The sequence below is a fragment of the Sphaeramia orbicularis genome, chromosome 16 (genome assembly GCF_902148855.1).
Source record: "Sphaeramia orbicularis chromosome 16, fSphaOr1.1, whole genome shotgun sequence".
Taxonomy (NCBI): Eukaryota; Metazoa; Chordata; class Actinopteri; order Kurtiformes; family Apogonidae; genus Sphaeramia; species Sphaeramia orbicularis.
Genome location: NC_043972.1, coordinates 34,172,460 through 34,196,407, shown reverse-complemented (window position 1 = coordinate 34,196,407; position 23,948 = coordinate 34,172,460). Strand labels below are relative to the sequence as shown.

General features: G+C 39.8%; 1 protein-coding gene across 2 annotated transcripts; it reads right to left on the bottom strand.

The window, feature by feature from the left end:
* Positions 1 to 119: 119 nt before the first annotated feature.
* On the bottom strand, positions 120 to 22,176 carry lmtk3 (lemur tyrosine kinase 3). 2 transcript variants are annotated; one of them, XM_030157495.1, is made up of 16 exons: positions 21,921 to 22,176; positions 19,705 to 19,853; positions 18,662 to 18,809; positions 18,037 to 18,110; positions 17,697 to 17,815; positions 17,015 to 17,102; positions 16,010 to 16,158; positions 15,833 to 15,917; positions 15,617 to 15,738; positions 13,658 to 13,807; positions 7,380 to 13,569; positions 6,299 to 6,465; positions 4,745 to 4,878; positions 3,569 to 3,900; positions 3,212 to 3,296; positions 120 to 1,529 (listed from the first exon to the last, which is right to left on the bottom strand). In XM_030157495.1, the coding sequence occupies exons 1-16, from the start codon at positions 22,009 to 22,011 to the stop codon at positions 1,396 to 1,398; spliced, it is 8,217 nt and encodes a 2,738-aa protein (XP_030013355.1). In that variant the 5' UTR covers positions 22,012 to 22,176; the 3' UTR covers positions 120 to 1,395. The 2 variants fall into 2 exon arrangements, with proteins under 2 accessions (XP_030013355.1, XP_030013356.1); XM_030157496.1 differs by having other exon boundaries at positions 19,720 to 19,853.
* Between the last annotated feature and the right edge of the window lie 1,772 nt (positions 22,177 to 23,948).

The following is a 23,948-nucleotide window of genomic DNA, read 5'->3' as shown; positions in this document are numbered from 1 at the left end:
TTTCCAAGCTGTTTAAATGGTTTTCACAGAGGGCACATGGAGTTTTTCTATTTATAAATCGAGCACCTTAAAAATATAGAACAAAACAGTTTATTGCCATGAAACAGTTCAATAGGAGGTTCACATTTTGTAGTTTTTATTTCCCCTTGTTTATACACTTTCCCCTGAAAACCATTCTTTAAACAATACAGGTTTTAAACCAACATTTAAACAGACTAAACAAATGGACTAGTTGAACCTCGACTGCATGATGGACTGTTATTAGTAGAAAATGGGATAAATTAACAGATACACAAACAAATGGGGTTATTTACCAATGAAATTCTTCAATTTTTCATGCTAAGCTACATTAATTGTCATTAAAACAAGGTAAAAGAATGACAAGACAGCTAAAAATTCATAGACATTGAAAAATAATGAAACATTACAGGACGTAGTTCCATACAGATTGGCATATATTAACAAGTAAAATTATACAAAATACTTTTTTTTAGCAATTAAGACGTTTGGGAAAATATTTTGATTTATTTGTTATGAAGATCTTAGAGAAGATATAACCTAGATGCATTCTGTCCCAAACAAATTATAGTTAAGTTAATATATGTTAATTGCACCAAAGCAAATAAATAAAATAAATAAACAAATAAATAAATAAATACTGCATGGAAATAGGCTTTACATAAATATGTAAAACAATGAATAAATACATAAATTAAGCATAATAAATTATGAGAAAGTTTTTAAGACTAAAAGTATAAAGAGACAGAGCTTGTTTCATTTTTCGTGCAGTCTAAGAATACAGCTAAAGTAAACAGCTCTAAAATGATTTTGTATACACTTGTATTACGATATTTGTACAAATGTGAATGAGTATTTATAAATACAGGAGTCAAGCGATTTCTGTTCCAGACTGCTGCCTACAAGAACGACTGCAATGAAAAACTTTCTTAATAAAGAGAGGACTGGAATACAAGCGTTTACATAGACTGATGAATGACTAAAGACTATTTCCCATACACCTGGGAAATAAAACAACAGAATGAAGCAGAAAAAGAGAAGGTAAGCTGGTATACAGCAAGACTCCCACTGCATAGCTGTCAAATCTGTTTCAGATTTTACAAAGCTCCAGGCTCCTCTTCTCTTAGCAAACGCTGCCTTTTCCTTTGAATAAACTCTGTAAACAGTGGCAGACAGGAGCTCAGCATCCCCTGTCATACAAAATCCTGTCGCTGGTAAAACCTGGAATGTGTCCAGCTTTTAGTACGGGAGTCTTAATCTTTCAGTTGCCTATTCAATATAAAAATAGCCTCTGAGTGAATGGCTGGTCGTTTGGGGTAATTCACTGGCCAGTCTCAGAGGGTTTGGCTCTAAAGGATCCCACGATGACGTCTAACTTCACACCAAGTGCGGGTCGTCGGCGGGGCTGACAGTGAAGCGTGATGATGTCACTGGATTGGTCCCTACAGGCGACCTCGGTTTGATTGACAAATCCTCTTTCCTTTTTGAGTCTTTGCTTTTGCTGCTTGGACCTGATGGAGAGGGTAAAAAAATCGATTACTGTCATAACAGTGCTGATGTTAAAGCCCTGACACTGTGACACATGGGCCTTCAGTACCTCTGAGATCTAAACTAAGACATCAGTACCACCAGTGTTGAAGAATAAAATAATACCGTACTAGTATTTCTTAATTAGAGTTCAAATTATCAATCAGTATAAGACTTCACTATTTACTCGGATATTACAAGATAGTAAAGAATCAATAATTTCTATTAGGCCTCTGTTTTAAAACAAAGTATAAAAATGTAACAAATAACCAAGGTGAATGTTCAATTCAACATAAATGTGCGTTATTGGTATTTATGTTCTGTTTTATTCATTTCACGCCCTGTGAAAACTGTAGTAAATGCTGTAGTAAATATAAATGGGGGTTTTAATTTTTTTTCTAGACAGAATGTCATTGCTTTTATGTTCACATACTTAGAGTTTACATTTGTTCTGTTAGTGTTGTTAATATGTTGACTCGTGGGTTCGATCCACTTTGGGATATGGGCAAAACACTAAATGAATATGATATATTTGACTTGAGATTTTATTTTATGAAAAGTTTCGAACAGTTCCCTCAAGATACCTTTGTTACTCAACAACTATTCCATAAACAACTTGTTTGTCTGTTGTGATACATCAATTATAAATATACATAATTATATATATTTCATTGCCTGTCAAGTGTGCTTTATTGTATCTAAAACAATTTTTCATTATTTAACAAACTGACACCCCCAGAAGTGCTGTTAATGCTTATTACACATTAAGTATATGGTGTTTATAAAAAGATACCTGGAAATCATGCTTTGTCTTAAGTTCATAACGTGAAAATTAAAATCACAAATCATCCCAAACATGGGAAAAAATCAAGATGACATTTTTGGCCGTATAGGAGTATTGGATGCCACATTCATAAACAATGGTACCTGAAATATCAATGTAAGAAAATGCTAAGGTAACAAGGACTTAAAATGAGCTCCTCACATTGAGAAAACAAAAAAAAAACCACTGTTCAGCCATATCATTGTCATATCATATTTAAGTGCATGTATTTTGTGATTGGTTGTAAAGTATATGTTGAAAGGAACCCATAACAGACTGCCACTCCACAGCAAAACATAAACCAGTAATCTATATCTATTAATATAACCAAGATCCAACAACACAGTTAAAAATAACCCTATTCCAAAGGTAACACAGTTTCTTCTGTCATGGCTTTGAAGTCTCAGTTCTAAAAGCTGAGAAAGATCATGAAAGCATCTAATTTTGGTTTTAGTGCTTTGCTACAGGAAAGTCTAAACCCAAACCTTAGTATGTAAAATGAGGCGATCAGTGTGTGAAGATGGAGACCAGAAGTCAAAGCAGAGCAAATCAGGGCAAATGAAAGTGTGTTGGGGAACATAGCGAATACTGTCATTGTTAAACACAGGATTTATGTCCCCACTCAGCTGCACATGTCACAGTGTCGGGGGGATAATTACAGAAGATTAATAACATTTAGAAAAGGAGATGGGTGAACTGAGGGATTTCCATTTCAGTGGGAGGAGATGAGCTAGGAGCTGTCACATTTTATTTGGTCATTTTGCAGCTAAAGGTGGGGACAAACTGATGACATGTACAGAGAGGAAAGACATGAGTAATAATTTTAAATGTTTACAAACTTACCATGTAAATCCAACTTGGTGTTTTTGATAGAGACAGAACCTGGATTCGTGGGTGTTGAAGTGCTCAATTCATTGGTTGGAGTTTCCTGTTGCATTGAAAGAGAAAAGTCAGACCACCTTTTTACAAACAACATAGTGACTGGTTAAATCAGTAACAAGGTATTGTCATTCCAATGACGGTCAGTATCAGAACAGTTACACCAAGCGCACAGTCTAATAGTCAAATGAGTGAACAAATGATGGAGTGAAAATCATTGTCAGAAATAAACACAATTTGTTAGAAACTGAACAATATCTTGAGCCTTTGTGTTTTTTTGATGGATTTACTGAAATAAATAAGGCAATAAGGTAATTATACCTGATCAAATAAATAGATGGTGACATCATCAAAAAAGGACACATTTCTTCCTCTGTCTCTTTCTCGATCCATTGGTTCCTTGGGCGACTTCAGCAGACTCCTCAGACCCACACGTTTGTCAACATCTGTTTCCGTAACAACGATAACTCTGCGAGAGCTCTCATCCTCCTGCTCGTCGTCCTCCTCATCGTCGGGGTCACTCCCCGGTGACAGACCTCTCCGTCTTCCAAGTCGACTTCCGAGCCCTCCGTCTCCGAAGCCCTTACCGCTCGGTGTGAGAGGAAGAGTCAGAGCGAGAGGGGGGAGGGCCAGGGACAAACGGGCCAGTTTGGCTGGTAAAGAAAAGACCACACTTATAGATAACAGACAGACAGAAAAGTCCCAACTTTCCAACATTTGATATTATTAAAATTAAAGTTTAATTGCTTTTGCACATTTTTTTTAGCTATGGTGAGTTATCAAAGAGGTTCTGGTCAGAGGAAAGGGGAAAAAAGCTGATTTGATGCAAAAAAAACAAACAAACAAAAAATGCTCCAGGAGTAACTGACTCAATATGCAACAGATATAACTGACATCTACTAAAACTGTACATATATATATATATATATATATATATATATATATATATATATATATATATATATATATATATATATATATATATATTTATATTTACCAGCTATAAAACTATATATATATATATATATATATATATATATATGTATGTATATATATATATATATTTACCAGCTATAAAACTGTATATATATATATATATATATATATATATATTTACCAGCTTTAAGTCCATATACGAATGATTATATATATACAGTATATGTCAGTCAGTTAGATTTACACAAATAAGCATTTAATTTAACAGCTGTTAAACTGCTATGACTAAGAGACCATTTAGAGATAATTTTCCATATTTTATATTAACATCTTTGTCAAATGATAAATTCCTCATGTGAACAGCCTTGTCATAGCCAGGAAAATATTCAAGAAGCCAGTCATTACAGTAAAACAGATCCAGCACTTGGCATTCTCTGTATTGACCTGTCTGGATTTATTTCACTGCACCGACCTGCATGCTGTACTTATTTATATATTGTTTATATATTGTTTTTTATATTTATACTGTCCTTATTTCGTGATATACACATATGTACTTACCTTTCATTGCCTGGTTTGCTGTAGGCTGAGGTGTTGCATTCTCAGGTTGTTCAATCACAGTGAGCGGCTCAACTTTAGTTTCCTCAGACTCTGCATCAGACTGAGTGTTTGGGATACTTTCCTGATCCTCTTGGCTACAACAGCAAAACAGAAGAATACATATGAATATCGCAGGGTCAAATTATCAAACACTTCACACTTCACACTTGTAGTTAGGATTGGTCTTTACCGCTGTTACACTTTACATTTCCACTACAATATAAAATAGTGAATGTACATGTAGTGTACACTCCATCAAAAATTACAATTAAAAAATTGGAAAAGCGTCATAAGTTGCTTTTCAGTGGTTTTCAGTTGAACTGTTTTTTTCCAGATGAAATGGTCTCAATAAAAACTGAGCTCATTAGATTATCAAGAATGTAATGTTATTTTTGCATTTGTAGCAGAGTGAAGCAGAAACTTCAAGAATGGAGGATGAAGACAAATAAAATTATGTGTATGGCTACATATTACCTAAGGTAGAAATGTGTTCTCAGTTTCATTTAGGTGAATCACATAGACCCTTACAGTCACATTGTTGGGGAATAACTGTTTACTTGTGACAGAGACAATTACAATACAACATTTATTACAGTTACTGTAGTGTAATTGGTTTGCCCAGGTCAGAAGCCTGTTCTGGAGACTGAAAGGGAAAGTAAATCTTTAAAATAGATCTGTATGGCCTTCCCATTTCAAGAGGTTGTACTGGAGGAACATAGTTTCAATCACTCCTTCTGTGAAATGGGGGGGGGATTAACTGTATTCCAATTCCTCTAGTTCTAGTTTATATTGTTGGCTATAAATAATATAATCTGATTTAAATATGCTTTAACTGCCTAACAAACTGATGACAAAGAAACATCTGAGGTCATATTAATCTCTGAAATTATAGACAGTAAATCTACATAGTTTTCATTTGTTAATAAAAGTGGAATAAACCTCTTGTTTCTTCTGTAATGCTTACTTCAGAAAATGTTAATTCAAGTGATATTTACATGACTGGATGTCAAGGGTCAACTTATTATCAGTGAAAAAATAATCAACTCTTCTGCCTGTACATGGGAATTCTTTCAGAAAACACCATGTGTCAGAAATGCCCCATTAAGAAAAGGAAAAATTTGTGAGGGCAGTTTATTTTAAATCACAGTTACTAATTTAACAATCACAAAGATGTTACATCTGAACATATTCTTTTCTATAAAATATGATGTGTAGAATCGAACCCTAAATCTCCTCCTTTGCTTCTTTTTACCAGGTTGGAATGCCTCCTTTTTACAGATACACACACTATGGGTCACAAAACTATTTGTTTCAAGTTTTATTGAACATGTTTTAATAAAGGTCTGACAGTAATCGGCTTTTATTTTAACTTTATTACCAACTTTGCTAAAAAAGAGCTATCAAATATAGCAAGTCCTTTGATGGAGTAAACGAAACATCTCATTTACTTCTTACATTGAAAAGAGTGACTCGTAATCCATCACCTTTTAACCTTCCCAACATCAGTCTTCATACCTGTCATCCTCTTTTTGCTCTTCCAAAGTGACCAGCTCACCACCACTACTCTCTGCCATTTGTTCTCCCCACGGCCTCAGTGTGACTGTATCTTTAACAGTTGTCCCCCAAAGCACATTTGTTTTCACATTTTCACTGAGGGAGAACTGTAGCCGTTCCTCACACACCTGAAATGACAATAACAAAATAAACAATAGATGGTGAAAACACTCACAAAGGTAATTTAAAGAGTAGAAGAGCAAGACAATATTGATACACTTAAACAATGTGATAGTATGTTTTATGAAAATGTAAATTATTTTTCTGTTTGCATAAAAGTGCCATGATGTTACATGTGATACAGACTATAATGAATGCAAATGCAGATCTCAATGTTCCAATGGCACTCAAATTTTATGCACATGGTATTTTATTATACTTCTTTTACCAAAATTAGATTTTAAAAATTACCATGTATCACAACAACTTGAATACTAAGCCCAGTGTAATTATACAGAGTCCTGGTGAGGAGGACATTAACCCATAAAGCCCCAAACAGCCACTGGCATCCAAAAGCATCTACTGATCTAAAATGCTTAATAATTTCTACACCACTAATCCGATCAATATGTTGAAATAATTGGTGTAAAATGCAGTTTGTCATGTTTTCATGGTCATCAGATATGACCCATTTGGACATTCAAAGACTGTTGTCAACATAGAAACACAGTCATCTTCTACAACATTGATCCACCAGTAAAAACACATGGGGTTGGATCAATGACAGTGGATGGACCACACTGGGTTTTATCTTCAATTACTGATATCTTTGCTGAAAAAGTCACTTTTTCTTCAGTTTTCTCTGTTTCTGATATAATAACCCTCAACTTTGATCTGAGCTTTTAAGAGGATCTACATGATCAGTGAATTAAATAGAGGAAAATACCTGATTTCCACTGAAAAATGCAACATTACATAAAATAATATTATAATAAATGGTGATAAATCACTTAAGAAAGGTCAACTAGAGAGAAAAAATCATTTAGGGCCACAAAAGTACCACTGGGTCTTTATGGGGATTTAACTTTAAAAATATGCTCACCTGCATCATGAGGCCATTTTTTGTTGTCATCTTAGAAAGAGAGCCCTGATCTTTGACGTCAGATGCTTGACACGATGAAACACTCTGTGATCTCTGCGTGCCATTTCTCTCCTCTTCAGATGACACTTTATCTTGGGAGTCCAGGACCTCATTTGTTGCAGATTGTGTCAGCTTATCAGAGATCATGTCGTCCTTTAAATCCACTCTGCTATCTTCAGTGGAAGAGGAACCACACATGTTGTCAGATGTATCACTGTCACCTGCACCGCTGTCTTTCTGATCAGGTGTTTTCTTCAGGGACTCCAATAGATCTAGGTTCTCCAAGAACAGGTCATCTTCATCCCCCGATATGCAGCACAACTGCTCCAGTTTTTCAAAATCCTCCAAGGGTTCCTCATCTAAATCTTTCCACTCAGAAATCAATAATTCTGGGAGGGTGTTGAGGGCATCTTGAGGTGAAGCTGGTGTAGCAGATGATGTTTTCTGGAGTTGGTTGTTTTGTACATCCTGATTTGCTGTGCTGGACATAAGTGTGGTTGCATCGTCCACTTTTATGTGCACAGGGGAGAGGTTCAGATTGGCCGAGATCCCTTTACATTGAGTTTTAGTTGGTGTCAACTCCTGCAGAGGTGGTTCTGGGATATCTGTGTTGTGTATTGGGGAAATATATTGCTCTGTGTCAGTGCAAGCAATAAAGTCTTCTAGATTAATGTGACTAATAAAGTCCTCTGCCTCTATGACAGAGGGTGGTGGACTAGGAAAAGAGTCATCTAAACTTTCCAGTTTATCATCTTGCACATCAAGATCTATGCTTGGTGGAGGACTTGGAAAATCTACAGAGCTGAAATTGTCAGTCTGATATGACTGATCCATCTCCTCCTGCATGGGATTAGATGGAGGAGACATGTCTTTGTACTCCTCCTCAGAGTTCATTATGCTTATTCTTTCTTCTATGTATTGTCTCTCCATCCATGGATTCACTTCATTCTCGGAATCTAACACTGATTCTATGTTTTCCAGCTCTGCAAAGTTCTCCTGAGGTGCTTCAGTAATTGAAATAGATATACTTGTGTGGCTCAAGTAGCTCTCTAAATTGGAGCCTGTTTCTTTCTGTTCAGATGATGTCGACTCCTCTTCTTGAGGGAGGTGACTCTGAGGCCATTTGTTAAAATTCTGATTCTCCTCTGTCTCCGTAGACTCTATTCGGCCTCCACTGTCCCTGACTGTCTCAGTGCGTGATGAAATCTCTCTCTCTGCTCGCTCCAATATCTCTTTCTCTGGTATTTCTATATTCTCTACTTCAATAGTTGAGATTTTTTGCTTTTGAGCTTTCTTAAAATCCTCAGTTTCCCCTAGATCTTCAACATTCTCTTCCTGTTGTATGTTTATGACTGGAACAGTTTGCTGGTTATCATCATCTTTTGAGTCCCACTTCTCCTTTATGCAGATTTTTCCATCTAGTCCCTGTGTTTCATCATTCCAAGTGTCCTCACAGCCCTCTAACACAGCAGGATGAGGCTCACTTCCAGCGAGTTCATCATTTTCCTCGTTGTCCCAGAACTCCTGACCCACTACAAGCCGCTCGCTCACCTCCCATGCTTTATTATTAAACCCCGAGAAAAACTCAGAAGTTAGCTCAGTGTCATGGTTTCTCTTCTCCGGTGAGGCCCACTGGTCATTTTCATCAGGCCACAAGTGCAAGTTCCTCTGTAAAAAGCGGTGACAGTCAAGTTCTCCCCTGACCACCACACATCCCAGTCTGTCTTCATTCTCCACCATGGTGTTCCAAAACTCTTTAGCTTTCTCATTTAGGCCATCACAGGAGTCTTTATCCACAGAGTCCATCCACCCCGCTGCTCCTCTGAGGGGTGATTTTTCCTTCATGGCGTTACTAAGCTCTGCAGCAGCCAGCTGTTTCTCTGAGTCTGCTGTGATCTCCGCCCTCTGGTTCTCTCCACCATCTGAACAGTGCAGGTTTCTGAGGCCCAGCTCATTGCGGTCGGTGTGGTGAATCTCTAAACCAAGCCTCTTTTCACATTTGTCAGGTTCCCCAGGCCAGGAAGGACAGGTCAGATCACTCTGTTTATCATCTACACACTTTTTATGTCTTGGCTCAACTTCTGACTGAGTTTCATTGCTAAGCTTAGATAATACTGTCTCTGTGTTGTCAGCTTGGGATGCAGCCACAGTATCATTTTCACATTTAAGTGTATTTAGTGCAGATACATCGTTAACAGTCTTTGTTATGTATTCTTTGTTGCTGGCTCTTAAAATGCAATCCTTGGATTGACTGCCAGATACAGCCTCAATCAAAATATTTGTCTCAGCTTGGCTCCTGGAATGTAGATTGAAGTCATTTTCTGCAGAATCCTTGTATTTGCAATCTGTTATCTGAGATATGATACCATCTGTGTAGTGGTTGTCTATCGGATATCCACCACCGTCCTGGAGCCCTTTCAACGGCTCATCATCTAATTTTGAAAACAACTTATCAATTAAGTCAACACAGTCCTTGGCCTGGGGATCATCACTCAGAAGTGCTGACTTTTTGCTCTCATTGTGGAAAATGCCAGAATCATCTCTCTGTGTAGATTCCAGCCCTTTATTTAGTGTCTCTTTGTTGTCCCCTAAATGAGAGACATCATTTTCATTTTGATAAATACTTGTAACCACACATATTTCAATAGTCTTCCTTTCTGTGCTTTCTGACATCTGTACACTATTCCTCAAAGGACTCTTTTCTCCCATCTCACTCTCTTCTTCAGTTTTTTCCTCTATCCCCATCAGTGTTCCTCGATCCCCCCCTCCTCGACCATTGCACGGCCTGGACATGAGTCCATCGCTGCTCCTCCTGCTCCCATCCCCCTCCCAGTCGCTGTCTGAGAAATATGCAGAGTCTCGATGTGGTGTCTCATTTCCCAGAGCCCTCCATCCACTGCTTCCCACTCCTCCTCCTGTCCATGAGTCACTAGGTGTGAGGCAGTCGGCTGAGCTGGAAGTCATAGGTGACAGGACCGAATCAGTGGGGGTCATGAGTGAGACATCAGAGGATCGATCCCAGTCTGGAGTGGTCGGAGTGGCAGCAGGAGTTACCTCCTTTTGGACAACATGACTGCCTTTTTCTTGATTATTCTCATTGTGTATCTGTGAATTTTCTCTTTTGGTTTCTGTTAAACTTTCATTGCTTTGTTGAGAAATCACATTACTTTCAGAGTCAGTGTTATCAGTGTGGTGTTTTTCAATCGCAGTCCCATGTGAAAAGTTATCAGTCCTTATACATGTTTCATCTCCTCTCTCCGGACCGCTCGCTGCTTGTGGGTCAGCTTTCATTAACTCTCCATTCCCTAAAACAGCAGCCCTTTGACTATCACTTGTAACAAGCAGTTCATTCAAACGCAATATCACAGTGTTTGTTTCCTCTGAGAGTTCTCTGTCTCTTTCCTCTCCTCTGGCAGGTAAAGCAGGGCCATCCAAACCATCATCCTCTTCTTTCTTACATGAAAGTGTCTGGTTGTGCAGAAGACCATTTTTGGGCATGATTTCTGAAAACACAAACTCTTCAGATTGGCAGTGGTCAGCATTACTTCCATGGTTATCCAGTTTAAGTGGTTTATTTGAACCGATATGAAGGACTGGGATCTCAGGTCTCATGGAAACCTTTATCTCACTCTTTTTAGCACGCTTGGTCACTTGAGCATAGATGGCCTCAGTCTGGTTGTCATCTTTGCCTTGGTTGGATGCTCGCATAGAGCTCTCTGACTGAAACCTGATGGTCTGAGCAGAGTTTGGGTCTATGCATATGGACTCGTATTCTGGGGACAGTGGAGTGGGAGAGTAGGACGGCTCTGCTTCCTTCCTGTTTGCTGCAGCATTTTGTCTGGATATGATTTCAGTCAGAAAGGTCTCTGCTGACTGGATCTCTTTGAGGAACTCCTCCCTGGTCATTTCTGTTCTCCGTGGCTCCTTATCACTCTGTAAGAGGTCAGGCTCCTGCTTTCCGATTGTGATCTCAGAGAGAAGGGAGCGAGATCTTCGTATGCCCTTTGAGTAGGCCTCCTCAGCCTCAGAGTATGAGGGAAAGCCAGGAGTGCAGACGTAGGGCTGCAATCTGGACCCTGCAGGATAGAGGTATTTTACAGGGTCATTTTCTGTTCCTACTTCCAAATCTACATCCACAGCTATGCTTCCTGTGTCAATCTCTGTGAGAAAAAGGTCTCTCTGGCAAGACTCTTTAGTGACCGTGTGTTGCTCTTCTGCCCCTGTCTTGTTGCTGTGCTTCTCTGGCCCCCATGACTGTCCTGCTGACCCCAGCTCTGTGATCAGTGACTGCGAACGCCGCATCCCTCTGTTGGGCAAAATAAAGTTCCCCCATCGCTCTCCATCTCTTTTTTCATCCCTGTCACCCTCCCATGACGCTTCTGACTTGGACTCACTCATCTCTGTCACACTAGATATTTCTGTCAAAAACAAATGCATGGGGGATTTCTTGGCAGCGGCCACACGTTCAGCCTGGAGTTCGGCATCTTCTTTCCAAATGGCAGGCAGGATCGTGTCAAGCCGTGACTGAGTCCTCTTCATTCCCCTGGAAAAGAGCTCTGCAGCCGGGTCTGCGTCTTCAGAGAGACTGGAATGAGTGACAGTAGTCCCACTGCCAGGTTTCTCAGGGGACATGAAGGGAGAGTCATCTTCGTCTGAGTAGGTAGGACTGGATGACGACTGCCTTTCGACCTGGGGGTTTGCTGGCTGTGGACGGGGTAAATTGCGATAAATGGGGCGAAGTGGGTTTTCTCTTCGAACAGGAGAGTCGAAGTCTTTTGCACGTGAATAAGAAGTCTCCTTTGAGTTGTGCAGTGATGTTACGTGTCTAATGTTGCCCTCTCTTTCTGACAAATCACAGGATAGTGGGTCTCTGTTGGATCTCTGCATCTGTGCCTTACTGTATCTTGAGTAAGAGTCCACTGTGTTGTAGTTTCTTAGTGGTTTGGAATGAGGAGGGAGTGGTGGAGGACACATTTGAGGTGCAGGATAAATGGGGTGGCTTGATGGGGGCAGGGAGGGAGATAGGGATGGGGATGGAGGTAAAGTCTGTCTGGGCCGATGTAGCCCCAGGTGATCGAAAGTAGAGGGTGGGCAGCTGCTCATATGGTGGGGATCTGTCTCAATTTTTCCACTGATTGTGTAGTGAGGCAGCCCTCTGTACCCAAGAGGTGGGGCAGGGAGGGGGCGCAAGTGGAGGTGGTTGGCTGATGACATGGACATGGACCGAGGCTTTGGAGGGAGGACTGGTGCTTGAGAAGATGACTTTTTATCTGCATCACTACTCTTTTTCTTTTCCTCTTCCTCATCATCTCCTAGATCTACCACTGAGAAGTCTGTCACTCTGCTCAGAGTGTCTCTAAATTCAGCCACACCAGTATTGGGCACCTGGAGCTGAACCTCACTCGATCGCACAGTCTGGATCCCTTTTCCACCACCACATATGTCAGAGCAATAGGGAACTCGCTCTTTTCCCAGCATTCCACTGCGAATCTCCACCAGCTCCATGTCTCCGGGGCAAACTGAGTCGGAACGGAAAGAGGACTGCACTTTCCCTTTCAGAGTTGGTGACTTGTCCTGGGGGGTGTGCTCCTCCAATCTGATGTAGTACTCACTAGCAAGGGAGGGGCTGCGTGCACTTATCACCGGGACCACAGTGGGCGTGTCCAAAGACTGTCTGTGGTTATTGTTCACAGTCGGGATTGGCTGAGGAGGGGGGAGAGGTTTGTAGCCCCGTCTGGCATGGGCTTTCTCCCAGAAATACTCAAAGTTCAAACCTTTGCTAGTTTCTGTGACAGTCAGGATGTCGTCCATCTCAGACGTTGACGGAGTGATACAGTTCCCTACGGGATCCAGCAGGGGGTAGGAGTTGTCTCTGTCATCCCGGCTGTACTCTCTCTCCCTTTGCCGCTCATTTGCTGCAGCCTGGAAGGCAGGTGGACGGAGTAAGTCCCAACGTCTTTCAAATGACTCCTCACTCTCCCCTCTCCTTCCCCTGCCCTCCTCATACTCCTCATCCTCTTCATCTTCCTCACCGACACTCCCCCTGGCCATTCCTCGCTCGGCAGCCAAAAGGGAGGAGAGGAGGAGGAATATTTCAGCTACAGAAGGGCGCTGAGATGTAGGTAGCCAGCAGGACTGCATGATCTCATACCTGACGACAGGAGAGAAGACAAACAATTAGGGCCTTATTGCTCCCTATTAGCATTATTTCCTTCTCTAAAGAGGATAAATTCACTGACCAGTAGTCTGAATGTGAGAGTTTGAGTCTTGGCTGGGCCAGCGTGATCTGCCTCTCCCTAATGACGAAGGTCAGCACCTCTTCATCACTCAGGTGTCTGTGTGGCTGAGAGCCAAACTCAAACAGTTCCCAAATAACTACCCCCAAGGACCTGAAGAAAAGGAAAAGGAAGATGAACAGAAGGTGAGAGACATGAACTCATCACAGACCTCTTTGGTTATGTAATACTTTTATGGTGACACTTTGAATCCATACCAGACAAGCCTGAGAAGAACAACAGGCTAAAATAAGATAAGGGTTCTGGTTAATATAAATAATAAAAAGTAACATAACTAGTTAAAAAGTTATAAGTTGCGTCAATATTTCTGTGGTGAAAGCAAGGATTAGTCTTTTGTTTGTTGCTCCCATTACATTCTTTAGTTGGTTTGTTCAATAAAACACATTAAAGCAGAGTTTGTAATACAGGAGCCTGAGGGAGGGTTCAGCCCAGTTTGGGCTCTGTTTCTTTCATCCCTCCCTCTGGTATTACTGGGCCTCACTATAGCACTAAGACTGCTAACAAACTCAGCTACAGCAAAATTGAGGTCACACTGATCTTTAAAGGGGCTACAGTATATCTTAAATTTCTGTGGTATATTTTGTAAGTTTTAAAACTGCTGTGCATGTGGCATAGTTCAGAGTTTCAGCCTCAGTCAGTGCAGTTTGCATACATTCAACAGAAACTGAAAACAGCCTTTGAGTATTTGAGATCAGATAGTTAAAATGCTCGTACTCTATTGGAGTTCAGGTGAATGAGGGCCATCCTAAGTCTAAGTCTTATCTTTTGGGCCCCATTTCAGATCACACAATTGTGAATACGACTCAATCAAAAGCATTTTTATTTCTACACAGATTACAGCTCAAACAAATTCAGTGTCTAAAATATTTCCAGTGGCTGAAGTTGCAGGGAGATAACCTATTTGACAATTGTTTCTGGTCTTGACTCTTCTAAGATAAGCTGCCGTCACAAAAGAAATCCATATACACAAAATTGCCAAATGTTTTGAGACATCCACCATTACACCCACATGAATTTTAATGACATCCCATTCTAACCCTTTGCAGCTATAACAGCTTCAAATCTTCTGAGAAGGCTTTTGAAAAGGGTTAGGAAAGGGTTTTTGGGAAATCACCAAATTTTACACTTGGCACAATGCAGTCAGGAAAGTACCATTCTCCTGTCAATCACCAAACCCAAACTTGTCCATCAGATTGCCAGACAGAGAGGCATGATTTTCCACTCCAGACAACAGTCTCCACTGCTCTAGAGTCCAGTGGCTGTGTGGTTTATGCCACTGCATCTGACACTTTGCATTGTACTTGATGATGTAAGGCTTAGATGCATCTGCTTGTCCATAAAAAAACATTCCATGAAGCTCTCTATGCACTATTTTTGAAGGCCACACAAAGATTAGATGTCTGTAGCTATTGACTCTGCAGAAAGTTGGCGACTTCTGTACACTGTGTGTCACAGCATGTGCTGATCCGCTCTGTGATTTTACATGGCCTACCACTTTTGAGTTTCTGTTGTTTCCAATTGCCTCCATTTTGTGATAACATCACCAATAATTGACTGCGGAATATTTAGTAATGAAAAAATTTCATAAATGGATTTATTGCACAAATGGCATCCTACCACATTACTATGCTTGAATTCAGAGGTCTTGAATGTAACCCATTCTTTCACAAATGTTTGTAGAAGCAGTCTGCATGCCTAGGTGTTTCATTTTATATACCTGTGGCTATGGAAGTGATTGGAAAACCTAAATAGAATGATTTGGAGGGGTGAATCAATACTTTTGGCAATATAGTGTAATTGGGATAGACACTATGTAAACTAGCATAAGCAAAGCATTTTCAGTATGAAGCAGCTTTCCTCACCAACATTTTGTTTAAAAAGAGGACATTTATTTAAACATACCACACATTGCTGGTCTTAGTTTGGTCAGTAACAATGAGAGATCCTCTGTACTCCTCCAAAAGCTCTGGAGCAATCCAGCGTAGTGGGATCCATAGCTTGTCTGGAGTTAAGTAATAATCCTCCTAAACAACAAAAAAGAAAAACTATTTAGTGCTATGTTTTTAGGTTAAGAATATGATTTATGGTTCTTAAAATTAGGATCTCAAACACACAGACCTTGTAATGGTTATGAGAAAGTCCATAGTCGCCTATTCTAACGGTGAGATCTGAAGTCAGTAGGCAGTTTCTTAAAGCCAGATCACTGCAGAGAGAAGAAAATAACATGAATATATATATATTTTGGCTGAGAAAAGCTCTTCTGTGGATCATCAACACATTATGAGTCATGCAGACCTATGGATGTAGTTGTTCTCATGGAGATGGAGGAGGCCCGAGGTAATCTCAAAAGCCATTCGCTGAAGAGTCAAGAGGTCCCGGGTGGGAAGGTCAGGAGTCATCCCATCTGACTTGCGTTGAGCTCGCAGATACCTCTTCAGGTCACCCTAGTTATACATCACAACAGTACAAGTGGTTAGGTTGTACGTGAACTGTAGCAGAAGATGCATTTGTGCCAATTCAGGCATAAGCATTTGTGTGCCAAGTATTTCTGTCCTGCTCCTAAAACAGAGATAAAAACTGCAGGTAAAACACTGTCTGCAAAGAGGATATTTGTGACTTGTGCAATAAATGTGTCTGTTTTTAGGTGTTTTCCATCACACCAACTCAAAAGCAGCAGGGGAATCAGTAATGAGCTGGCAGCCTTTGTATTAGTCATTTGTGCTTCAGGAAGGGCAAGGGAATAAAATGAGGACTATATAAAACGCTGAAAAATATCTGCAAGGAAAGGACAATAGACAGGGCAAGACTTATCAAACAGCGGTCTAAGAGGACTCGAGTGTTGTTTGGCTTCATGCAACGTGCCATTGTAATTGATCGGCTTGTGTGTTTGTTTAGCCTGAGAGTCCACTCATATAGCTTTCTTAATCAGTCAGTGATTAAGCCAGCGGAGGGAAGAAAAACAGCTCGATTGTTCAGGAGCACAACAGATTGCACTGACACAAGAAGACACAATATATAAATTTATAATAATCTCTGCAGCAATAATATGCAGCTACTCACATCAAATCATATTAAGACAGGTATGAAGAAAAATAGATGCAACAAAACCATGAGTAACTGCCTTACTTTGTCAGTAATGAGATATCTACTGCAGATAAGATGTAAACAACAATGCTTTATGTGCAAATAGCACTGCCTTATTCAATATAACGTCATTATGTTTGAAGGCTCCATATTATTTTGTCTTTTCTAAGTTCAGTTTAATATGGCAATTAGTACAAATATTAAATATGCAGTTACCAGCTGACAGAACTCCATAACCAGAAGGAAGGGGATACTTTCACTGCACTGCCCCAAACACTGGAGGATGTTGGGATGCTTAAGGCTCCTGAAGAGAGACAGAAAAATGATAAACAAATTAAACAAATTGGTCAATCGACCAACCGACAGACATTTAGACAGTTAGACAGTTAGACAGACAGACAGACAGACAGACAGACAGAGAGAGAGAGAGAGAGATAGATAGATAGATAGATAGATAGATAGATAGATAGATAGATAGATAGATAGATAGATAGATAGATAGATAGATAGATAGATAGATAGATAGATAGATAGATAGATAGATAGATAGATAGATAGATAGATAGATAGGTTGTGCATGATCACCACAGGGATGCTGGTGTTGGGTGCTACAAATAAAAAAAAGATACAGACAGCCTGTCCTTGAATGCCTTTTGTTTGTGTATGCATTAGTGTGTGACAAACCGAGGACAACCAGATTCCCACTCACAAAACTGAACTGAACTCATCATCAAGCCCAGGACTGATCATTATATTTAACATAACGCTACTGCTCTGAGTATACAGTGAAGTAGTTTTCTTAGGTACTGCGGCTTTTATTATGTTATAGACATACTGTTGCTTCTTTCATAATCAAAGATCCAAAATGACTACCCAAATGTCCACAGTTTCAGCCCACCTGTATGGCTCAGACTCTGCCAGGAACTTCCTCTGCTCCAGAGGGCTGGCACTGACTCGCAGCTCCTTCACCACAGCCTGAGAGGAGCTGCAGTCACACAGAACTTCAGCCAGGATCACCTAAGAGAAATCAATGGACAGTAAGGCGGAAGAATGCCTAGGAGATGCAGATCAGCAGTAAAAGAACTATTTTGGGTTAGCACTCATGATCTGGTTGAGAGCCAGTATTATATATATATATATATATATATGTATAAAATGGGCTCTGAAAAAGAAAACCTATGACGCAGTTCATATTATTACATGAAGTATGATTCTTGAATATGTGTGTGTCATTCTACCTTTCCGAACCAGCCATTTCCAATTTCTTGAAGGTAGTTTAAAGTGTGCCTTTTGAAGCACTGAGACTTGGAGTCTGTGAAAAAATGTGAAATAAAAAAAGATCAGGGTCACATAGGTGTCAAAATCTGAGATTCTTTTCTGACATAATATCTCAGAAAAAGAACAAAAAATACTTTAAAACTGATACACTCAGGGACAAAAACATTACACTGCTCATATGTGTACTTTGATAAGTGTAAACTATCACACATTTTCACTGAAAAAAAGTATATGTGCCACACAAGATATACCCATGTACTCCATGCCGACATGTGCTGATACTGATTCTGACATAAAACTCTCACCCTGTCAAGGCTAATCCACTCTATATGCTCATAGCACATCTGTACAGCTTTTTCTCAGATCACAGTTTCTACTTGACTGAAGTTCACTAGGGAGTCAGATGCGTCTCGTTGTAAACTCAGTTTGAGTCCTTTAATAACTCCACATCAGTGATTCAGGTAGCACATCCTGAGGGGGTATACTACAGGACATTACAGACTCTCATTTAAGGACAGCATCAAACGCCTCATAACAAAGATGAAACTAAACCTGCTGAACTGAAAACATGTGTCTGGTTGCTACCTGCTCCATCCTGCAGGGCGGGGCAGTTGGGCCTGTCTCTAACCGGCAAGGTGTACACCTCAGGGAGGGAGGGGCACGAGGAAAGGCTGTCCTCCTGGATGGGACTGGAGCCCCCAGAGCACTCCTCTCCTTCAGCATTGTCAAACTCCTGGTTGAGCCACAGCGACAAAGACATTTAGAAAAAGTTTGTAGATTGTAACCAAGTACTTTTACTCATATGAGGTACATTACACTACTTTATACTCACACTGCACTACATCTCAAAGGCTAATATTATTTTTACTCCACTACATTTGTCTGACAGCTTTAGTTAGTTTTCTGGTTACAGTTTTTGTGTTGATTTGGAGTATGTCTGATAAAGTGAGGAATGAAGTGTTCCTTTATGGATTGGGTTTTCATTTACCCTTCTTCTTACGCCAAATAAACTCTTTAAAACTTTCTTCAAGTCATTTAAAAATGCATTTTCACAAACCTTGACTATCTACACCAGTGAAGTGCAACATATTCATTGATGCAACAGTGATATTACTCAAAAATATCATGCATTAGTGCAAATATCATGCAAATACTGACCATGTTACAGCGCATTAAGTAATTTTCATACATTCACTTTTATTTGTAGTGAATTGTTCTCATGTGCAGTATTAGTACTTTGCATTAGCAAAGGAGCTGAATACTTCTTCCTTCACTGGAAAAATGACACTATTATTAGAATCAATTACAACACTTAATAAAACACTTAATATCTGCAGTTTTTAGAGAACATGCAATGAGAAAGCAGCCATCCTGAACTCATGACACCCTGTCCATTTGCTGCAACAACAACACTGTCAGGTCAAAGACTGAGACTTAGTGAACATTACACTGAGAGACAATTATTAGTGATTCCTACTCCATCAAGTTGGAATTATTGACTCCTGTTTCCATGTTCATACCAAATCCTCCTATGAAGCTGCAGTTTATCAAGTCAAGCCAATACAAAGGCCTTACACACATGCAAGTAGTGTGACAAGAGAGCAAAGAGAGGTGAATAAAGCTCTTACATGTTGAAGACTTACATTGAATCCCACTCCTCCTCTCTTACAGCACAAACAGGTGAGGAGCAGCAGAACAAAAGAGACAAGCCCCGAGCAAGAGATGAGAATGACGACGTAGGGTGGAGGAGAGAGGGATGCAACCCTGGACTGAGAAACTGAGGAAGACAGAAGAGAAGGGAGGAAGAAATACATAGCAGGAAAGGATTTAATACTGGTATTAAGGGTATTTGTGGTTCTACTGACACAATGTTAGGTTTGTGTCAGTGAGAAGAAAAAAACAGAACTGCACTGAATCAGAAAAATTGTGTACATAGATGTTTTGTTTAGGGGAAAACCATTGGAGATTCTTAGCAGCAGGTTTGAGACACAATGGAGAACCCCAATGGACAGTTTGCATCAGGGATTTGGGTACAAAAGCAGGAAACAAACTAAGTTCAATATTAAAAAACACTGTCTGAATCAGTAAAAGAAAATAGAGACTGGAATTAAAGTTTGAAAGTGGGAGAATATACCATTCCAGTAAGGAAAAAGCACGGGGAGGGGGAAGTATCAGAAATGGCATTCCACTCAGGAAACACAGTTAAGAAGCAAGGGAGGGGGTGGCTTGTCATTTAGGTAAAAAGGAGCGCTAATTGGGAAGGGTTGGAAACTGGAAAAGAATTACTAATTACAAATCAGGGAGGTTTACTACTCAGGTGAGAGAGGGAGGGATCGGGACATTTGATATTTGTACCTCAAGGTAGTTGATTGTGAGAAGTGAACCATCTGTAGAAAAGAAAGGGGCAGGGCAGGCTGGTTAATACCTTTCTGCTATTATCTTTAGGCTTCAAAAATACCTGAAGTTATAGATAAATATAGCAAACATTTATAACTCATGGACAGATGTCGAGAGAGAGAGAGGAGCAATAACAACTTCACATTTATCGGTGAAGAACTCAGTGTAGTAGAGGACTTAAGTACAGTAAATACTAACACCACACATGAAAACACATGATTGAGTCTATCTGTTCCAACTCAGTACTGTCTAGAAATACTTCAGCCTAAGTCCCTGTCTCCCTCTTACAAATCCAAAAATACATTTATTCACAAGGTCATGATAGTGTAAACACTGCATACATACATTTTAAAACATGCTTAATAATTTTAACAACTATATAAATGTTGTAAACCAAGGCAAAACATTCCCCAAGCTATCATGCGAAGTGACACACCGCTATGTGTGGTAGTGTTAGACCCAATACAAGCATCACCACAATTAACATTTCTTGTGTGCAGAAAGTTGGAACAGACAACATTTACTTAATTCATGCCAACAGCCTCAGTAAAGGTAAGTGAGAATGTGTTCAGCATTTAAAACCATCTTTATATCAGTGTATGAGCTGCTGAATGGCACTTATAAAAGAAAATAGGTACCTGAGATCCAACAAATTATAAATAACAGCTGATCTACATGACTGTCACATGATTAACAACCATTTTTTTGCTCATCTCATCTGCAAACCAAAAGGTAAATGTGATATCTGATACATCCCCTCTTGACAGTTCAGTCTCCTAAACATGCACTGCAACATAAGATGTGGCTCCAGGCCTGATGCACAATTCCTTTGCAGTGCTCTTCTTTCATCTTTCCCTAGACAGATGTCCAGACAGACACTGCATATAAATAGGACCCTAACACAGGGCCCTTTTTCCCACCAGCCCCGGTGCCAGCAGCTCTTATCAAAACAATACACCACAATACAATGACTGCACACATTACACAAAACAAACACTCTGCCAAAATCTTGGGGGAAGAAGGCATATTCAGATTCGGACAAATAAAGATGCCAGCAGTGGCCTAATGGCTAAACAAGCTGCTGGGCCAAGCGAAGGCTATTATTAGACTAAAATCTCGCACTGACCGATGATTTAGTCTGTTATTCATACAGTATGTTTTTTGCGATCGATATAGGCCGACATCGAAACACCCCTAATATTTTCATCACTGCATGCAAATATGGTACCCTACCCATCACCCAATCAGCCTCCTGTTTGGATTCAGTCAGCCACGTACTGCAATAACAATTCGCATTATGTCTCAGTCACACAGGCTGATAATACAGTAACCCCCCTAAATGTACAGAGGCCTTTGGTATCTGACTACATCCCCCCTCTCTCCTTCTTTCTCTAGCATCACTGACAGGTTTTCCACCCCCTCCTCTTTCTCCTCCGACTCCGCTCACCTTCCCTCTGCGGGGCTCCGAGGGCTCTCTCCGGGCTGAAGTACGACATGATCCCCGCCAGCGCTACCATCACCCAGCAGTGGGGCCGCATCGTCTCCGCGTCCGGAGCAACAACACCATCCGAGCGACGCAGCCGACTGTCGGTGTCGGTGTCCTCCTGTCTCCGGTCCCCCCCGCCACGGTCTGTGCCGTCTCTGGGCACACGTTGTCTCCGTCTCCCCCCTCCGCTTTTTCTCCTAATAATAAAGAGCGTCTCCTTCCCTTCCTTGTTGTGCTCTCCCCCCTCCCTCCTCCTCCTCCTCCTCCTGTTCTAATCCGCTATTAAACACGGTGTGTGAGATGCTCTATTGTGCATCCTCAGCCCTCTGTCCGATGGACATGATGCCTCTGCTCAAAACAACCAGCCGCTATTTCTGCCGTGAGGCTGTATATTTATATATATATATATTTAATTTTTTTTCTTTCTCCCCCTACCTCACATTGTTGGAGGGTTGTCTGTGTTTTTCTCCTCCACCAGCCTACGTCAGACACACGGCGCGCATTGTCATGGTCTCTTGATCATCATAATGCTATCCAGAAAAAAAAAAAAAGAGAGAGAAAGATATTCCCACAGGGAGCTAATGGTGTCTGTGGTGGGGTTATATTGATCTAACATTGGATTTTAAAATAGTAATAATAGTAATAATAATAATAATAATAATAATAATAATAATAATACATCATATAACATTTCACTTAAATATTCATAGGCTGTACATTATTCTACTTCTCAGACAATGCAAATGTAATTAAATGTGTGTTGTTAACCCCACAAAAGGTAATAAACCGTAAACGTAATAAAAAAAAATGTGCAGCTTTTAATGTAATAACCCCACAAATGTATTAATTTTCCCACAGGTGCAGTAACAGTTGCCTACCACGAGACGGTAAAAATCTTCAGTTTCCAAAACTGTAATAACTTCCCACAAATGTAAGAAATTACTGCCTCACATACATTTAAGCAATGCATGCATGAATATTCATTTATCTTTCTTTTCCTTTCCCATTTATTCTTGTCCTTTGCCTTTTTAGAATGATCAAACGGTGCAGTTACACCTCATGGTACTAATTACAGATAAATAGGTGTTTAATTACAAATACAAGTGGAGGAACAAAAGAGAATGGGAAAAACTGTTGTTAAGGTTTTATTATAAAGGCTTCAGTATGAACTGGATATTATTTATTCTCATTAAGTATAATAGAAGCCTGTGTTTGAAACATGTAAATAAAATATCTGGATAAGATTATGATAACAATGGAGAGGGTAGGAGCACACTGTAAATGAGGTACTACATTTGTGGTTGGCGACTGTTATTACATTTGTAGGATTATTACGTTATAAGATGCTAATTTTTATTACGTTTGCAGTTTATTACGTTTGTGGGGTTAACGTGTTGTTTTACCACATCATTGGAATGAATAAATAAATAAATACATTTCTGTGGGTGCACGTTTCAGTCTCTCTCCTTTAAAAGGTACATATTGTGACAATACTTCATTATTTGGACAATGACTTGTTTGCCAATTTTGAAAAATATAATAATGTATATTAATGCTGAAATAAACTTTCAAACAGGATGAGTAAGACACAGTGTAATGTCAGTGTAATACCCCCTAAGACCCAGCAGTGCATTAAACTTTACTAAAAAAAAAAAAAAACAAGAAATGCTTAAATAAAAAAATTATATCTGAAAAGTGTGTTGCATCATGCTGTTAATGTAAAAAAAAAAAAAAAAATCCAGAGCTTTTACTTACTGAGTCTCATGGAGGATATTGCTACTTTTATTTGACATGTAACTATAGTATGTGCTGGAATATTATTATAGAGATGTTGTACATGTATATGCAGTACCATACAAACAGAATAAAAACGTGTCTTGTTTTATATTTCACTGGCACAAAAAAAAATCTCTGGGTGCATGTTTAAGCTGATCTACATATTGTGACTATATTTCATTATTTGGACAATTGCTAGTTAGTTTGGTAATT